Source organism: Volvox carteri (genome assembly GCF_000143455.1).
Source record: "Volvox carteri f. nagariensis unplaced genomic scaffold VOLCAscaffold_68, whole genome shotgun sequence".
NCBI lineage: Eukaryota > Viridiplantae > Chlorophyta > Chlorophyceae > Chlamydomonadales > Volvocaceae > Volvox > Volvox carteri.
The window spans coordinates 71,117-86,252 of record NW_003307611.1 but is presented as its reverse complement, the minus strand read 5'-3'; the positions used below and the strand labels follow the sequence as shown (position 1 = coordinate 86,252).

The following is a 15,136-nucleotide window of genomic DNA, read 5'->3' as shown; positions in this document are numbered from 1 at the left end:
CTACATCTCCCCGGCACCATAGCTGACCCAGTGGAACGTGACGTGGCTTGTTATTCCTGCGCCACAAACACCCTCACCACCACCCATCCGTTTCCTACCGCGGGTTCTCCGCCAGCGCTAGCACCATGTGCTCCAACGTCATCTTGCCCTCACCCGTCTTGCTGCACTGGGCCTGTGCGCGGGCTAGCAGGGCCTCCACCTCGACCCGGTTGGCGTTCTGCAGGAGAGTTAGAGCCATAACGACGCGAGATGTGCGGCGGGGAGAAGGGCGGTACCGCGGCTGAGTGGGAACTGTTGGAAGGTGACCGACCGACAGGGTACTGGAGAGGACGGTTACGAAGGTATGTAGTTGAGCAGCGGGGGCGGGCCTCGGAAGCAACGTGATAATATGGGTCCCCCTCTTTGGGAAAAGGCATGTGACCTCGGCTGGGGTAAGAAGACCGTATGCAATGTAAGGGGCGTGTGCCAGGCGGCCGGGCTTAGGCTGTGGTCGCCCACGGACGGCTTTCTGCGGCGCAGGCGCCTGGATGGGTATCCACCCTTCCTGATCCTCGACTAGCCGAACAACCATCCCCCAGGCACCACTTCCGCACGGTGCAGTCGGTTTGCGCTGCATTTGCTGCCGCTGCCGTGGGACGACAACGCTACATCTGGTGCTCCTTTACGGCTGACTCATAACCAGCACGCGGCCAACGAGGCAAAAAAAACGTGCAAATTTAAAGTCCCTTATGCAGATGGTGTTTGATCGCATATCCCGTTAGGGAATTTGGCGCAAAGATTGGCCCCAACCGTGGGAAGGCCGCCGAAAAACCTCACCCCTAGCTCTTGTCTACTTCAACGCCAACTGCAGCTGGGGAAGCTCGCATACCTCATCCAGTATAGGCTGGGCCTCTTGCTGAACGACTTTCTGTCCAGATCCCGCAGCAGATGGTGCTGCGGAATCTGCTGGTGAGGCCGTTTGGGCAGGCATCAAACGCTTCTTGTTCTGTTGCCTTGCATACCATTCCAGCAGCCACGTCAGAGCATATACAACAGCACCAAACACAGCAGCCTGGCCTACAACAGAGTAAACCTTATCTAGCATTTCTTTGTACCCCATCGTAGGGGAGGCTTGTTTTAAAACTGTCTAAAGACTAGATTTGACGCATTATCCTGGCAATTTCTTACTGCATACTGCAGGCGGCTACTATACCTTGAGCGCAACGACAGTTGAAGTCGCGCCGTACACGCGACAAATTACCGGTGAAATAACCAAGTATGCAGAGATGGTATATCCAAGTTTTTATGTTGAATTCTGAATACGAATGAACACCAACCTGCAAGCCGCTCTAGACGAGGCGAACAAGTGTATAAAGCGCCAGAAGCTATGTGCCTCCAAGAGCGATGCGGTTTTGGACAAGATAATAGGCATGGTGACGGCCGCCCAGAAAGAACTAGAGAATTTTGCTGAGGGCTCGGACCCGGAGGCCACCATAACGAGTTTACACAAGGGCATAGAGGAGGCGGGTCTTTTTAAGGAGATGAACTCTTCCACCAAAGACCTCCATACGTCTGTTGCCAAGCTGGGAAAGGTGGGGAAAGGTGATTTATAGTATTGACATTTAGGGTTCACATCAGGTGGCAGTGCATAAGTTTTTAGATAATGGTTTTGGTTGATGGGGTACATCAGCGAAGGTTAAAGATTTACAGCTTTCCGGCACCTCACGTCGCTGCGAGTCCGTTGAAAAATGAACGGGATACTATGGTTGGGTGCTGCGATTGCCCGCCCCTCCAAGCCCATGTGGACTCCCCAATAATTATACTATTATAGCGCAATCAAACCCTTCCCCGATACCTCTCGCGGTTAGCCCATCTACAGCAATCCGCCCGTTCAGCGTTCCCGCCCATCGGGGTACACGTTGCTCCCCAGGCCTTAGAGCGAGCCTTGGACATGGATGCGGACATCTGCCGGGCGCTGCGGCCATGTCCAGCTCTCAAGGATGACCCCGGGCTCCTGGCCCGTGTCGTGGCGGAGCACTTCTATCGGGAGGGGCGCTTTGAGCTTGGGGACACGCTGGCCTCGGAGGCAGGGCTGATGGACGCGGAGGAGCTGCGAGCACCGTACGCCGCCATGCACACCGTGCTGGAACAGGTGCGGACGGACCAGGGCCTGTGAATATCGAGAGCTGCGGTGGGATGTGTGGAACAGGGGGCATATGTCAAAAAGCAGCAGAATGTGGGCGCGCGTAACAAGTGCAGCACAGCATGACACGCCGCCGGGTCAGACTCCCCCGCTTGCGGTGTTGCGTGGGATCACAGCCATTTAGCTGCTGTGCGCTGCTCTTCCAGCTACGCCGTTGGCCACGAAGATCTGCAGCCCAGGTCCGTCCTCTTAAGGAGTCAGGAAGGCTGCTTGCACGCATGAGCACGCCTTCAAAAGCTCTTGGGCGTTTTCCTCGGGCCCATAATACAGCGTTTGGGTTACACGGGCAGCGCGACTGGTCGTATCCCGCTGCGGGGATTAGTGAATCCCACCCCCAAAGTCAGACCCCCAAAGCTATGACCACTGTGACTTACTGCTTAAGTCACCATTGGTCAGTAAAATACTCCTGCAGTATTTATCTTCTCCTGGACCACCTCTGTCTATCTTTGGAGAATCTGCTTCAATCGTCAGTGGTTCGCCTGACCCCCTTGACGAGTTAACAGTCAGCCGTTTACTTCCTCATGAGGGGTCACGAGGGGTCACTGGGGTTGGTGGGGCATAAGAAACGACAACCGGGCCCGCACACAAAGCAGCCGCGAATGTGGGCCCAGGTGGTGAGGGCGGAAGGCGGAGCTCGGCTAGAAAGTCTGTTGCACGCCTGCACCTTCCATTTAAATGCCTTGGCAAAGAAGAACTCTAGGAGTTCGGGCCGTTGATTCTCATCTGCGTCTTGTTCGTTCAAGCTCGTGTTGTCCTTACCTCCTGAACCATCCCGGCCCCTCTACCTTTCCCATCCTCCTGTCCGTCCGTCTGTCCATGGTCATACCCCATCCTGCCCAGATCCGGGTGCACAACCTGGATCCCGCGTTGCAATGGGCAGTGGAGCACCGCTCCCATCTGAGTCCGGATGGCGGCCCCTCAGCCTTCGAGTTCCGTCTCCATCGTCTCAAGTTCGTGCAAGTGCTGCAGTCTCAGGGTGGGTCACACAGGGTGCGATCGCTTTAAGTGCGAGTGACATTACATGGCAAGAGAGCGGGCACCGGAACAGAGCATTGTGGAGTAGTAGGGACAACTATGTCACCACCGTAGGGACAGGGAGAAGCATAAGTAGCTCTCTACGGCGAAGAGTACACAGGAGAGCAGTATGGAGACCTTGTGCTGCATGTAGTTGGTGTGTCAGCTTTGAGCCCGAAGGGTAAACATGCACGTGGGGACCGGGGCGTCCCGGCCGGCTGGCGGCCGGTGGCAAGATGTGTATCCTTAGCCAAGGACACTGCCATCATGCGCGCGGGGTGCGGGGATGCGCACATGATGAGCTGGGCCGCCTGCCCAACTCCTCGCCGTCCTCTCACTGTCGGCCGGGCCCAACCACGCAGGCCGCACCGCAGCCCTGGCCTACGCCAAGCGCCACTTCGGGCCCCATGCGTCGCGGCACTTACAGGACATCCAACGGCTCATGGGTTGCCTGCTTTTCGCGGATCGCGAGAAAAGGCTACAGCAGCAGCAGCAGGCGGCTGACGGAGCAGCGGCGGGGCCGGCGGCAGCAGCAGCGTCGCACCCTTATGCGGACCTGATGTCGCCCTCTTGTTGGGACGCAGCGGCGCGGGAGTTCGCAAAGCAAGCGTGCAGCCTCATGGGGCAGGTGGGTGGGGAAGCAGGACTGAGAAGCAAGAGGATATACGATAGCAAGGGTCGTGTAGCTGGCAATGCAGGTGGGCACTTCAAGAAGCTGTTAGAACCCCGAAGCAACGAAGTAAGCACAAGTACCTGCAAATTTCAGATCCTTTGATTTTAACCATTAACTGTCAACCGCTTAGGCATCGGAGAGCCCGCTGACCACGGTGGTGGCGGCTGGTTCGGTGGCGCTACCGGCGTTGCTCAAGATGGCGGCTGTCATGGAACGCAACTCGCAGGTGAGCGGGGATCACGGACCAGGCCCTGAGGGTGTGTAAGCACTGCGCTAATGCACAGTTGGTGTTGGTGTGCGTAGTAGCGTAGTGCGTAGTAGATCTGAATGCTTAACGTTATGTGTGCTTTCTTGTGAATCGGATGTGTTCATGGTTCGCTATGTTCCTCTGGCGTATCCTCCGTGGCGTACACTGGGGTCACTTGTTGGATCCGCGCTTCCCACATCCCCGCATGCTCAATTCCGAGTGTTACCTGGTTCCACGGTGCTTTTCCCTGTCCCCTGTCGCGCCCGCTTTTCCTCGGCTGCCTCCCAGGATTTGCGTACAGTGGATCAGCTGCCGGTGGAGATCGAGTTGGGCTCGGAGTTTGTGTTCCGGTCCATCTTTGCCTGTCCCGTCTCGCGCGACATGTCCACTCCCGACAACCCGCCCATGCTGCTGCCGTGCGGCCATGTGCTATGCGAGCAGTCGGCGAGCAAACTGGCCAAGGCGCGTGCGAGGCCCTTCAAGTGCCCCTACTGCCCACAAGAGGCCCGGTTGGATGCACTCAAGCCGCTGACGTTTCCCAGAGTGGATTAAATCGGGTTTGGTGGTTTGTCGGACAATGTGGGCTGTGGTAATCGGGTGTCGTTACATTGGTTTATTATTATAGAATAGAACTAATGCATGTTTTCGTGTTGACTGGTTGTTCAGATTATGAGGTGTACGATTTCGAGGACGGCTTAAAGTAAGTTTAGTTTTTAGGACTCTTAAGGTTTTAAGGTTTTAGGACTAGACGCTTCGTTACGCATGGTTAGGCGCATGTTATATTGACACACGAAGGGAAGGTGACTGGAAATAATGAGATAGTCTTCTCTTACATCTCGTTGAAGTTATAGCAGCAATAAGAAAGCTACACCTCAGTGTAGCCAAACAATTTGGCGAACACAGCCAAACACCGCAGTACTGATATCATTTTCAAGATCTGCCGGCCATAAGACGCAACGCAACGCATTGCTTTTACAGCAGGAACCCCGAAAATAAGACAGCCCATCCGCTGCAAGAATTGCATGGTCATGTCGATATTGTTACAAACCGATGCAAAACGTTCCGCGCCATGCCCCACGGAACACCCTACGGCCAAGTGGTCAACCATCCAAAAATCCGCAATGTCAGGCAAACCATCTGAACTACGATATCTTTGAATCAGGTGTTCTCATTCAAAAACTCCAGCCTAATTCTAAGCTACCGCAATACATCCGATCAGACCGCCCGGTTCCTAATCGTGGCGGCCATCGACGCAAGTTTAACCAGCCGAAGCGACGGTCTCCGGCACAGCTCGCTCGACATCAATTACTGAGGACCAAATGCCTTGCCTGCAGAGCAGGAAGAGGAAGCGAACAATTGTTTACCCCACGTTTTTCAATGGCAAGGCAACACAAGGAATGCCCTTAGACATCGAACACCCAGCTGACAGGACCTAGTGCAACCAAGAGCGTACTACCCTTTCGTAAAAGCGGCTCCACATCCTCGCTTACCGAAGTTAGTCAGGATGTTGTTGTTGACGGGGTCAGCCAGGTGGTCCAGCAGGTTCTGGAAGGGACCCTCCCGGGTCAGGGTGGCCTGGGCACCGTAGCCCAGCATGGCAAGCATGGCCTGCAAGCATTGTGTAGAACATGAGTAAAAGGCAGCAGCGGTGCAAACAACGCATATTCACTACGAAGAACACTTACCAGGCGGCCGTTCTTGATCTCCTTCAGCTTCAGCTCCTTCATGGCAGCCTCAGTCTTGCCCAGGTTGAACAGGTTGAAGAACGGGCCACCTGCATTAATCAAGGATGTCATAATGCAGGCAATTGAGAAAACAACCGCAGGGCAGCGGAGGCATAGAAATGCACCGGCATTACGCCAGACATAAGTAGGCACATAATTCTCCACGACGGTAAACAAAATGCAGTAACGCACCGGGGTAAGCGGGATCGCCGCTGCCAGCGAAGATCTTCTCCAGACCCAGGAAGTATTGCTTGCCCATCGAGCCAGGGTAGCGGAAGTCCTGCATGCCCAACGAAGACACAACAAATCATAATGGCACTAATCGGGTTGAGCCACGGCTTCAATTCGGACCGAAACAATTGCGCACCTGCAGGCGACGCAGCTCGGCGAACTGCATAGCAACAATCTCAATAAAGAAGATCGTGTATGGGTCAGCCCAGTAGCCATCGTACGAGCCAGCCGGTGGGATGACACCACTCTCGTACCAGACAATGTTGGTCTTCTCCGGGATCAGACCAGCGGCACCCAGGATCTCCGGGGCGATGCAGCCAGCGGCGCCAAGCATAGCCCAGCGGCCGTGAATGACCTCAGAGTACTGCAGCCACTTGGGCTCAACGAAGCCGCCCGAGTTGACTGGGTCCAGCAGGCCCAGCGGGTCGAAGCCGAAGTCCTGTGCGCCCACGTGACCAAAAAATCGAGATCCCTTACAAATTCAGGCAGAAAGCCTAACACTGATCAGGTTTATGCATAGGTGCCCGTCCTAACGCAAGAACCAGAACGGTGGTCCCAAACGATGTTTGGACACATATTCGCTGTAAAACACAATGTTGCGCATGATTGCAGCTCAGATCTGAACTGTTGGTTCAAGATACCAAATATCTTGCACACACCGCAAGCAATCAGAACATTGCAACCGTAAAGCATGCACCAAATGCTGGTAAGGCAAATATCCTTACAGGCTGTGCAATCGAGAACACATAGATTACAGCAGTGAGCCGGACAGCAACGCGATACTCACGCCCGGCAGGGTGCCATCCAGGTAAGCCAGCGACGACTGCGAGGCGCCGACGTACAGCTGGTCCTTCGAGCGATCCACCTAAATAAGATTGATCAGGGAAGGGAACGCTATCAGAGTTCAGGAACACCATGGCCCCAGCCATCACCGCCCTGGAAAAGTTTTAAGTCTTGTAATTTGCTGCAACACCTCACCGTTGCGATGGACTTCTCCTCAGCGCGGCACACCAGGCGAGCCCGGTTGGCCTGGGCCGGGCGGGCGGCCTTGCCGCTGAAAGCGGCCTGCAAGCCATGGACACGAGTATCATGTCAGTAGCAACCAACTATGCAATGTAATTTAGTATCGTTTCATCTATAGAAAACTTCAGGTCTTTCAATTAATCATGTTGAATATGTTGCTCGCCAGGGACAATCGCGTCAGGCAAAAAGGCCATAAACAGCACATCATCACCTGTGCAGAGCGGTTGAGGAGCATCATTTTCACTCGAGGTGCCGACTGCGACGTGCAGAGACAGGCCACTGCGGCACGTAAGTGTAGGCGATTTCGAGATCGGAGAGGGATCTCCTGGAGCTGACTGGTCGTTGTAGTCGTTGTACCTCGGGCATTTGTGCTGAACTGCCTATATCATGGATGGATGAGTTGGCTTTGTGTTTGCATCATCATGCGATGAGCTGCATTATGATCACAGAGAAAGTTAAGATTCTTGAATGTTGAAGTCGTGCTCGTATTTGCACAAAAATTCTTAAATTAATTATTCCTTGAGATTTGCGAAGAGGCTAATATCCTCACCTGAATCCGTGGAAAGAGACGGCGACGGAGTGCACATCTCTTCACCCTACTTGAAGATAATGTTTACTTTCATGCTGACAGGCACACTACTTATGTAGTCAGTATAGGATTGCTTTCGCTCTAATACAGGTTAGATATGTAGCGGTTCTCTCCCGCTGCTCCATGATTGACCCCTTGCACCCATTCCATGGGGCTTTGCAATCTTCGTAAACAATTTGTTACTTGGCAAGGCAAGGGTTTTGTCTCCTGGTATGTCATGATGGTAGCCTGGGATGAGTTACAAGTTCCGCACAAGAGGAAGGGCCCGTCCGTAAAGCCGACTGACGACGTTGTCGTCCTCCCCCGCGCGTATAGGCTTGACGCGCCTGTTTGCGTCGTGCCTATCTTCCCAGGATTACGGGAGAAAACGTACACACAAACCACAGCTAGAGGATCCCTCAGCCATAATCGTACGAAGGCTGGGTACAGTGAGGTCCATACTCTTCCTCGATGGAGTGAAGGTTGCTCCTGTTCGTGCCGTGCCATCATCTCTCTCATTGCTCCCCCCTAACATCGTGATCCTTGGATTCCAGCAACAGACGGCCCAACAAAAGCGCATACACACAGCGTTTGTACGAGTAATGGTGAGGGTATTGATCCATAAGTTTGTTCCGTGCTGCGCGAATTGTACGCAACTCACGACAAGGGGGAACCTGACGCGCTCGCTGAACGCTTCTTCCTTGCTTAGCTCAGTTGGTGGAGAGCGGAGGAATGTCTTATAAGGATATGGCGATGTTGATGAATTTCGCCCAGCTGGACGACCAGCGACGCCGCCCAGGAAACTGATCAGGGATACACATCAACCTGATGTAGTACGCTTATGGGCGGGAGCACTGTTTCTTACCCTATATTGCGTTTAGGGCTTTAACTTCCTAGAACCTTCCAGAGTGCAGGATGGAATATGCTCTGTGAGCGTGTGTACTCACGATACTACGATATTACTTCTTCACGCAACGTCGACTGGGTGCTCCATGCATTCGGCTTCGGTGCTCAGACACCTCACAAGGGGAAAACATGGAATGTTATGCAGGTTTGTCGGTTTGTCCCTCATGTTTGCAGAAATAGGTCATCACACCCTTGGGTCAGTGATGAAAGTGTGTGATTGGATATAATCATTGGGACGGCGCAGGCACACATGGAGCAAAGCCTTCCTAACACGTGTTTTAAAGTATGCACGGAGCAAAGCCATACTTCCGCGTGCTACTAAACATGCAGGGAACGATATAAACATAGTAGACACCCAGGGACGACCGTCCAGAGGAGGGTAGACACTCCTCAGGGATGATCGTCCAGAGGAGTGTCTACCCTCGCAATACCTTGTATGAGCTAACTATCCTCGCCATCGGGCCATGAGGACAGTATTGCGAGCAGGAAACAACGCTGGGATGGAATCGACAAAGCTGGCTTTACCGCTGACCAGACCCAAGCGTCAAGCCGCTCAACATGCAATTGGAGAAAAAACAACACAATGAGAACGCCGCTTGGCCCAAGACCAGCGACGCCTAACAACCGATGCCGCCAGGACACCGCACCCGGTCATAACGTGTAAGAATACCGTCAGATCACTACAAACTCAAATCAGTATATACAAATATACAAATACAAACACAATGTTGGGGACAAAGCTGTGGAAAGGTCCTTTCCAAGAGCAAAAGGCCGTACTTGTTGGGCCCTGCAAGCCTTATCTCGAGCGACTTAGCAAGCGCTGGCCAACGCTCATCCCTCGCACTTGCTTGCGCACAGTTAGCCACTTGATCCTACCTCGTGCGCACTTAGCGCCGAGTTGCCTTGCGTAGTGACAATGCTTGCCGCCAAGTCAGTCGTGGGCCAGCGTGCCTTCAAGGCGTCGGCCACGCGCGCCGCGCCTAAGGGTGCTCGCCGCGCTGTTGTTGTGATGGCCCGCAAGAGTGAGGTCAGCGAGTCCTACGCTAAGGCTCTCGTCGAGCTGGCCGACGAGAAGGGTAAGCTGGAGGCCGTGCATGCCGATGTGGACGCTGTTTCCAGCTTGATGAAGGAGAACAAGAAGCTCAGCGACCTCATCATGAATCCAATTGTTGATGCTGACAAGAAGCGCGCTGTTCTGGCGAAGATCGCTAAGGAGGCTGGCTTTCAGCAATACACGGTGAACTTCCTCAACCTCTTGGTGGAGAAGGACCGTTTGTCGCTGGTGCCGGAGATCTGCGAATGCTTCGAGGACCTCTACTGCCAGATGACTGACACCCAGGTCGCTACTCTGCGGTCCGCCGTGAAGCTGGAGCAGGAGCAGCAATTCCTGATCGCCAAGAAGCTGCAGGAGCTGACCGGCAGCAAGAACATCAAGTTGAAGCCTGTCATTGATTCCAGCCTGATTGCCGGCTTTGTTGTGGAGTATGGAAGCAGCCAGATTGACCTGTCCATTCGCGGACAGATTGAGCGCGTCGCTGACCAGCTCACGAAGGAGATGACCGCCAAGCTGGCGTAAGCTTGGAGTGCAATGGCAATGTAGGGCAGTGTCGCTTGGGCAGATTGGGGTGTGATGAGCGTTGTGTGCAGCGAACTTGCATACGCTGCACCTCAGCAGTGCCGGGGCGGCTGACTGGGGTTGGCATGTAGACGCGTAGTTCCGGAGATATAACATAGGCAGCATACACACGATTGGAGTAGATTCCAGCGGATGGGTGTGCGTGACTAACTGTGTGATGCTATGGTTTGGCACGCCGTATCGGCGCAGCTTCGAAGAGCAGATTACTTTGTCTATGACTTCGAGGGCATAGCAATTTTGCTATTTTGCTTAAGCCACATGGGTGAATTGTCTCCTGAAGATGGTATGCATGTTGGACTTTTGCCTTGGTGATACACTTTTACCATGTGCAAGCGCTCCCGCGGACATTTTGTGCTGGGGCAGCTTTGGGGTTAGAAAGCTCCTTGGGTCTGCGAGCCTGACACACCAGATTACCTCCTGAAAGGAGATTTCGCCTTGTAATTGAAATGGAGTGCCTTACTTTGCTATCCACCAACGGGGGGGTGTAAGAGCTATTGTAGGAAACCCAAGCCTAGGGGATTAGGGCTTCCAATACGGTCGCGGAACAGCAGGCCAGCCGATTGCAGTCTGGGAACAGCGGTTGATTATCATGAGTGCAGCAGCCGCAAGGCGTGAGAGACCGCCGTACGGAAGTTGTGGGGACCTCCTCGCGTGTTGATCGAAGCAACCCCTTGATCGAAAGTGGATGAGTACCACATACACCTGTGGTCCCAATGATTCTGCATTATCATCATGCTTGCTATACAATACCATGACGGTATAACTGTACCAACACTTGAATCATTGTGTAAAGGGACTACTGGCACATAACTTTGCAAACTGTTTATATAGATAGTGCTTTGATCAGGAAAGAGTCTTAGCCATGTTACAAAAATTATGCAGGCATTGATATAACGGAAGAACCTTGCCCAAAGCGGTGCGTCTTGGACGAGTGCAAGTTTGAAATGGCAGAATCTCAGCTGGAGGATCGCGAGCATCAGGAGGGGTATCGCGCGCCGCGAGTGGCACTCACAATACGCGATTTTCATATCCTTGGTCGTATCGGCGATGGCAGCTTCTCGACAGTTTTCTTGGCGCAACAAAAGCAAACGGGAAAGCAGTATGCGATAAAAATGATGAACAAACATCTTATCATGCGCAATAAAGTTGTTGAATACATCAAGAATGAGCGCTTTATTCTCGACAAGCTGGATGATGCCGGCATTGCCAAGCTCCATTTCACTTTCCAGGACCCAAACAACCTATGTAAGCATCAAAGAACCTGCAGTAAGGAGGGGAAGCAGACGGGGTTGTACCAGGCAAGCGCCCGGAGTAGGGTTTGGGTTGCAACTGACACGGTGCTGACACAGCGACAACCATCCAGATTTCCCTCCCAAAATTACATTTCTGCGCACTTGCTGCCTACGCGCCTTACTTGGGTGCCCCTGCGGTCGGCGTTCCCTGGGCCCGTAAACTGCTCAATTCCACTTCGGCAGACATGGGCATGGAGTACTGCGCTGGCGGCGAACTGTACGAGCAGATAAAGAGGGTACGGATGCTGATTTTCGCTATAAAGACGAATGTCCCACACCCTTTGGAGGGTACGTGTCCTGCAACGCGTGTGGCTTGCGGATGCATGTGCACGTGTTGCTGCATGTCCCCTCCCCTTTTTCCCCCTTCCGTGCACCCCAGTTCTCCGATGTTTTTGTAATACTGCATATAATCCGGTCCCCCGTGTCGCAGCGTGGCGGCCTTCCCCTGGACGCTGTGCGATTCTACGCAGCGGAGGTGGTGCTCATCCTACAATACTTGCGTAGCGCCCAGGTGGTGCACCGGTGAGAGCGTCTGTCTGTCTGCCTGTCTTGACTGATTGGCTGTCTGGCCTGCTAGCTGGTTGGCCGGTTGGCTGGATGATGGCTGCCCAAGGGCCCAAGGGCGGTTAGGACCTGGGGCCTGAGGACCCGGGTATGTAGCGGGTCACCCTGCCAGGCAGGCATGTTGTGCGTGTGGGGCCCCTGGCTGGCCGAATGGTGGCCGGCAGCCCGGCTGAGGTTCCTGCTACCTGCCTGCCTGCCTGCCTGCCTGCCTCCCTACCTGCCAGCCTGAGATAGTTTGGCTGACTGGCTCGCCGGACGTAGTGGACTCGCTGAGGAGAAGACGGGTGGTGTTCTGGCGGGCAGGGCGAATGATCGAATCACAGATTGAGTCGCTGGCTGGAGAGCTAGCTGCATCTGGCCGGCTGGCTGAGAGTGAATGTGTGTGTGAGGAAAGGCCGAGCATGCGGCACGCAAGGGCGGCCGTGCCCATGCCCACACGGTGTGTCTGACAGCTTCGTGCACCCATGGCCCCTCTTCCTCTAGCTGGTCGCCCCGTTCCATATCGCTCCATTTTGGTACTTGGACCGCAGCGCCCCAACCCCTTTTGTTACCTGTTACCCCGGCCTTGCAACAACGGGTGCAGGGACCTTAAGCCCGAGAACCTGCTGCTGTCAGCGGACGGCCATTTGAAGCTCATTGACTTCGGCAGCGCACGTGCATCCTTCTTGCCTCAAGCGGAGAAACCGCCCGGCAAAAATAGGTATGTATGCAAAGCGGCTCAGGAGCGGACATTTCTTAGCCCCCTGCAGTTGCTTATCCCCCTGGCATGACACCGCTCCACACGGCTACACGGCGGCGGCATGAAACCCCACCAACCCCAAGCAACCCCAAACACCGACCCCGGCACCGCGGCTCTTAACTATCGTAAGCTTTCCCGGGTTCTTCAAGGACTCGATGAGGCCAACCAACCATGCGCCTTAGATATTGAAAAGCCGTTCGTCCCGAAATCCGAACCATTCGCGAATGGTCCCTCCCCTTGCCCTCCCGCTTATATAGGCAGTCGAACCCTTGTTCTTTAACCTGCATTTACCCCTCTCCTTCCCAGCTCCAATCGTCAGTGGTTCGTCTTACTTCCCTCTCTACCAGCCTAAGTTGCCGAGGCCACTGCGGGCCTTCGAAAGCCCGACTCTGACCCAACCTCCAGCTTGATTCCCACCCAAGCCTGACGGCCACTCGGCACATGATCATGTCAGCCTTCCCCCAACCTGCGCCAGGGCCACCTCTTTTGTGGGCACGGCGGAGTACGTGTCCCCCGAGGTGCTCCTAAACCAACCCTTGTCGTACCCTGCGGACCTTTGGGCTCTGGGCTGCCTGCTATACCAGATGATCGTGGGTAAGTGCGCGACTGGGTTGTGGTTGGCTGGGATGATGGTTGGGGTATAATATGCAGGACATAAAGCAGACCTGTGAGAAGGTGCTGGGACAGGTGTGTGTATGCGCAGCGCCATGTGGGCTACCCCTGCTGCCGCCTGCTTTTGCGCTCTCTTTCTGTCTGTCTATCTGTTTGTCTGCTCCACCTACGCCTCCTCCACCGGCGTCGCAAAGCCATGTAGAATAGCCACGCGGCACTGCGGTACCCGCGGGTCCCGGGGGGTCCGTTACTCCGTGCTCCCGTCTCGTCGGGAACACACACCACATGTGATGGTGTCCTCCTACCCGCTACGGTGACCCCTGCTAGCCTCACCCGCACTGGGGTCACCGACTTAACCAGAGCGCACAGGGCTTATCCTGCACTCTGCCGGACTCGGCGCTGTGGAAAGTGAACGTCGTCAAACTGGATGATGATGATGACGATAATTATGACGACGATGATGATGATGATGATGATGATGATGATGATGATGATGATGATGGCGGTGAGGATAAGGATGAGGATGAGGATGGGGTGAATTGGCCGCGCGCAGGTCGGCCGCCCTTCAAGGCCGCCAGCGAGTACCTCACCTTTCAGAAGATCACCGACCGGGACTTCTGCTACCCTGAGGAGCCCGCCACGGCGGCGGTGGCGGCGACAGCGGCGGGTGACGGAGACGATGACGATGATGCGCCGTCGGTGGTGGTGTACCCGCCCGAGGCCCGCGACCTCACGGACAGACTGCTTGCGATGGAGCCTTCCGCACGAATTGGTGAGAGCTGTACCGAAACCGAATCCGGGCCAAAACCAACCAGATGCATGAGTACGATACTGGGAAGGATTCTCCAATCCTTTTTGAGGGAAGAAATGGATTGAGGGATCCATTTCTTCGCTCGATCTCTACCCTCGACCTGATGACTGCCGCAGCAGGGTTGGCCAGGAGCTGCTAACTGGCCGGCTCCTTGCCAATCCTACTGCTGCATGAGTGGTTAGCAGAGCGCTAGCAGATCTGGCTGGGGGTAGGGAGCCCTGCGGCGCCATCGTTGCACGCGGGTTGATTTCTTCCTCCAAACCATACCTGCACACATTGCCACACATCCATGCGTACACGTGCAAAGTAAACACGTGCAGATAGGTGACGACTTCTAAACAAATCTAGCCGTTGTGAGCTTTGTGTGCTTTGACGTGGAAAATGTCATCATCGCCTATCATTGAAACCCAACCGGTGAAAATGTTTCCAAGGAGATGTACCTTTTACCCGAAGCCCCTCCTGCCCTCCCTGTCCCTCACCATCGCCAGGCGCGGAGGACATCTCCGAGCTCAAGGCACACCCCTTTTTCGCCGTTATCGACTGGGAAACGCTGCGCTCCGGGCCTGCGCCGTCCTTTCTACCGCCTACGCCGCCAGGGGGCGCAGGCGACGGCGAGGAGGGCTGGGACTGGGAGCTGACCTCGCTAGTGCGCGACGCGGCCGATGGGTTGTAGTGCAGCGCCTCCCGCACCCACCCGCCCGCCTGCAGACGTGGGTGCCGCCCGGTGCAAAGGATAACCGTCGTTGGAAGGCGCGCGAGAGGGCGAATACCGTGGATGCGATTTCGAGGGTTAGGCAGGATAGTGGTTACGAGTGTCTTTTGCCAGGGACGAAGCCGGCGGATGACCTGCGCCCTTGGACAAGGACAAGGGAACTGGTCAAGTGCGAGTGTAGGTTACGGGACGGAAGTTGCTG

At 54.9% G+C, this 15,136-nt stretch overlaps 4 protein-coding genes across 4 annotated transcripts; 3 read left to right on the top strand and 1 right to left on the bottom strand.

Moving 5' to 3' along the window:
- Positions 1 to 1,304: 1,304 nt before the first annotated feature.
- VOLCADRAFT_67775 (uncharacterized protein) lies at positions 1,305 to 4,668 on the top strand (the record flags this gene model as incomplete). Its single annotated transcript, XM_002957025.1, has 7 exons — positions 1,305 to 1,571; positions 1,910 to 2,131; positions 3,023 to 3,158; positions 3,559 to 3,642; positions 3,706 to 3,824; positions 4,000 to 4,095; positions 4,405 to 4,668. The coding sequence occupies 7 exons, from the start codon at positions 1,305 to 1,307 to the stop codon at positions 4,666 to 4,668; spliced, it is 1,188 nt and encodes a 395-aa protein (XP_002957071.1).
- Positions 4,564 to 7,357, bottom strand: lhcaC (light-harvesting chlorophyll-a/b protein of photosystem I). Its single transcript, XM_002956985.1, has 8 exons — positions 7,306 to 7,357; positions 7,050 to 7,136; positions 6,859 to 6,936; positions 6,208 to 6,510; positions 6,033 to 6,120; positions 5,802 to 5,890; positions 5,607 to 5,724; positions 4,564 to 5,444 (listed from the first exon to the last, which is right to left on the bottom strand). The coding sequence occupies exons 1-8, from the start codon at positions 7,330 to 7,332 to the stop codon at positions 5,422 to 5,424; spliced, it is 813 nt and encodes a 270-aa protein (XP_002957031.1). The 5' UTR covers positions 7,333 to 7,357; the 3' UTR covers positions 4,564 to 5,421.
- Positions 7,358 to 9,403: 2,046 nt separating this feature from the next.
- On the top strand, positions 9,404 to 10,661 carry atpcd1 (ATP synthase, subunit D, chloroplast precursor). Its single transcript, XM_002957024.1, has one exon. It carries the CDS (start codon positions 9,485 to 9,487, stop codon positions 10,142 to 10,144), a length of 660 nt encoding a protein of 219 aa, XP_002957070.1. The 5' UTR covers positions 9,404 to 9,484; the 3' UTR covers positions 10,145 to 10,661.
- A 228-nt stretch (positions 10,662 to 10,889) lies between these two features.
- Positions 10,890 to 14,895, top strand: VOLCADRAFT_83913 (uncharacterized protein; the record flags this gene model as incomplete). The annotated part of the gene is made up of 8 exons (XM_002957023.1): positions 10,890 to 11,449; positions 11,680 to 11,732; positions 11,927 to 12,018; positions 12,644 to 12,760; positions 13,275 to 13,393; positions 13,965 to 14,059; positions 14,132 to 14,192; positions 14,711 to 14,895. The coding sequence occupies exons 1-8, from the start codon at positions 11,149 to 11,151 to the stop codon at positions 14,893 to 14,895; spliced, it is 1,023 nt and encodes a 340-aa protein (XP_002957069.1). The 5' UTR covers positions 10,890 to 11,148.
- Between the last annotated feature and the right edge of the window lie 241 nt (positions 14,896 to 15,136).

Coding starts and splice junctions, on each gene's coding strand:
- lhcaC (XM_002956985.1), bottom strand. CDS start 7,332: ATGATGCTCCTCAACCGCTCTGCACAG. Junction 5,891..6,032: donor CGGCGATCCCGCTTACCCCG/GTGCGTTACTGC, acceptor TGATTAATGCAG/GTGGCCCGTTCTTCAACCTG. Junction 5,725..5,801: donor AGATCAAGAACGGCCGCCTG/GTAAGTGTTCTT, acceptor CAATGCTTGCAG/GCCATGCTTGCCATGCTGGG.
- atpcd1 (XM_002957024.1), top strand. CDS start 9,485: ATGCTTGCCGCCAAGTCAGTCGTGGGCCAGCGTGCCTTCAAGGCGTCG.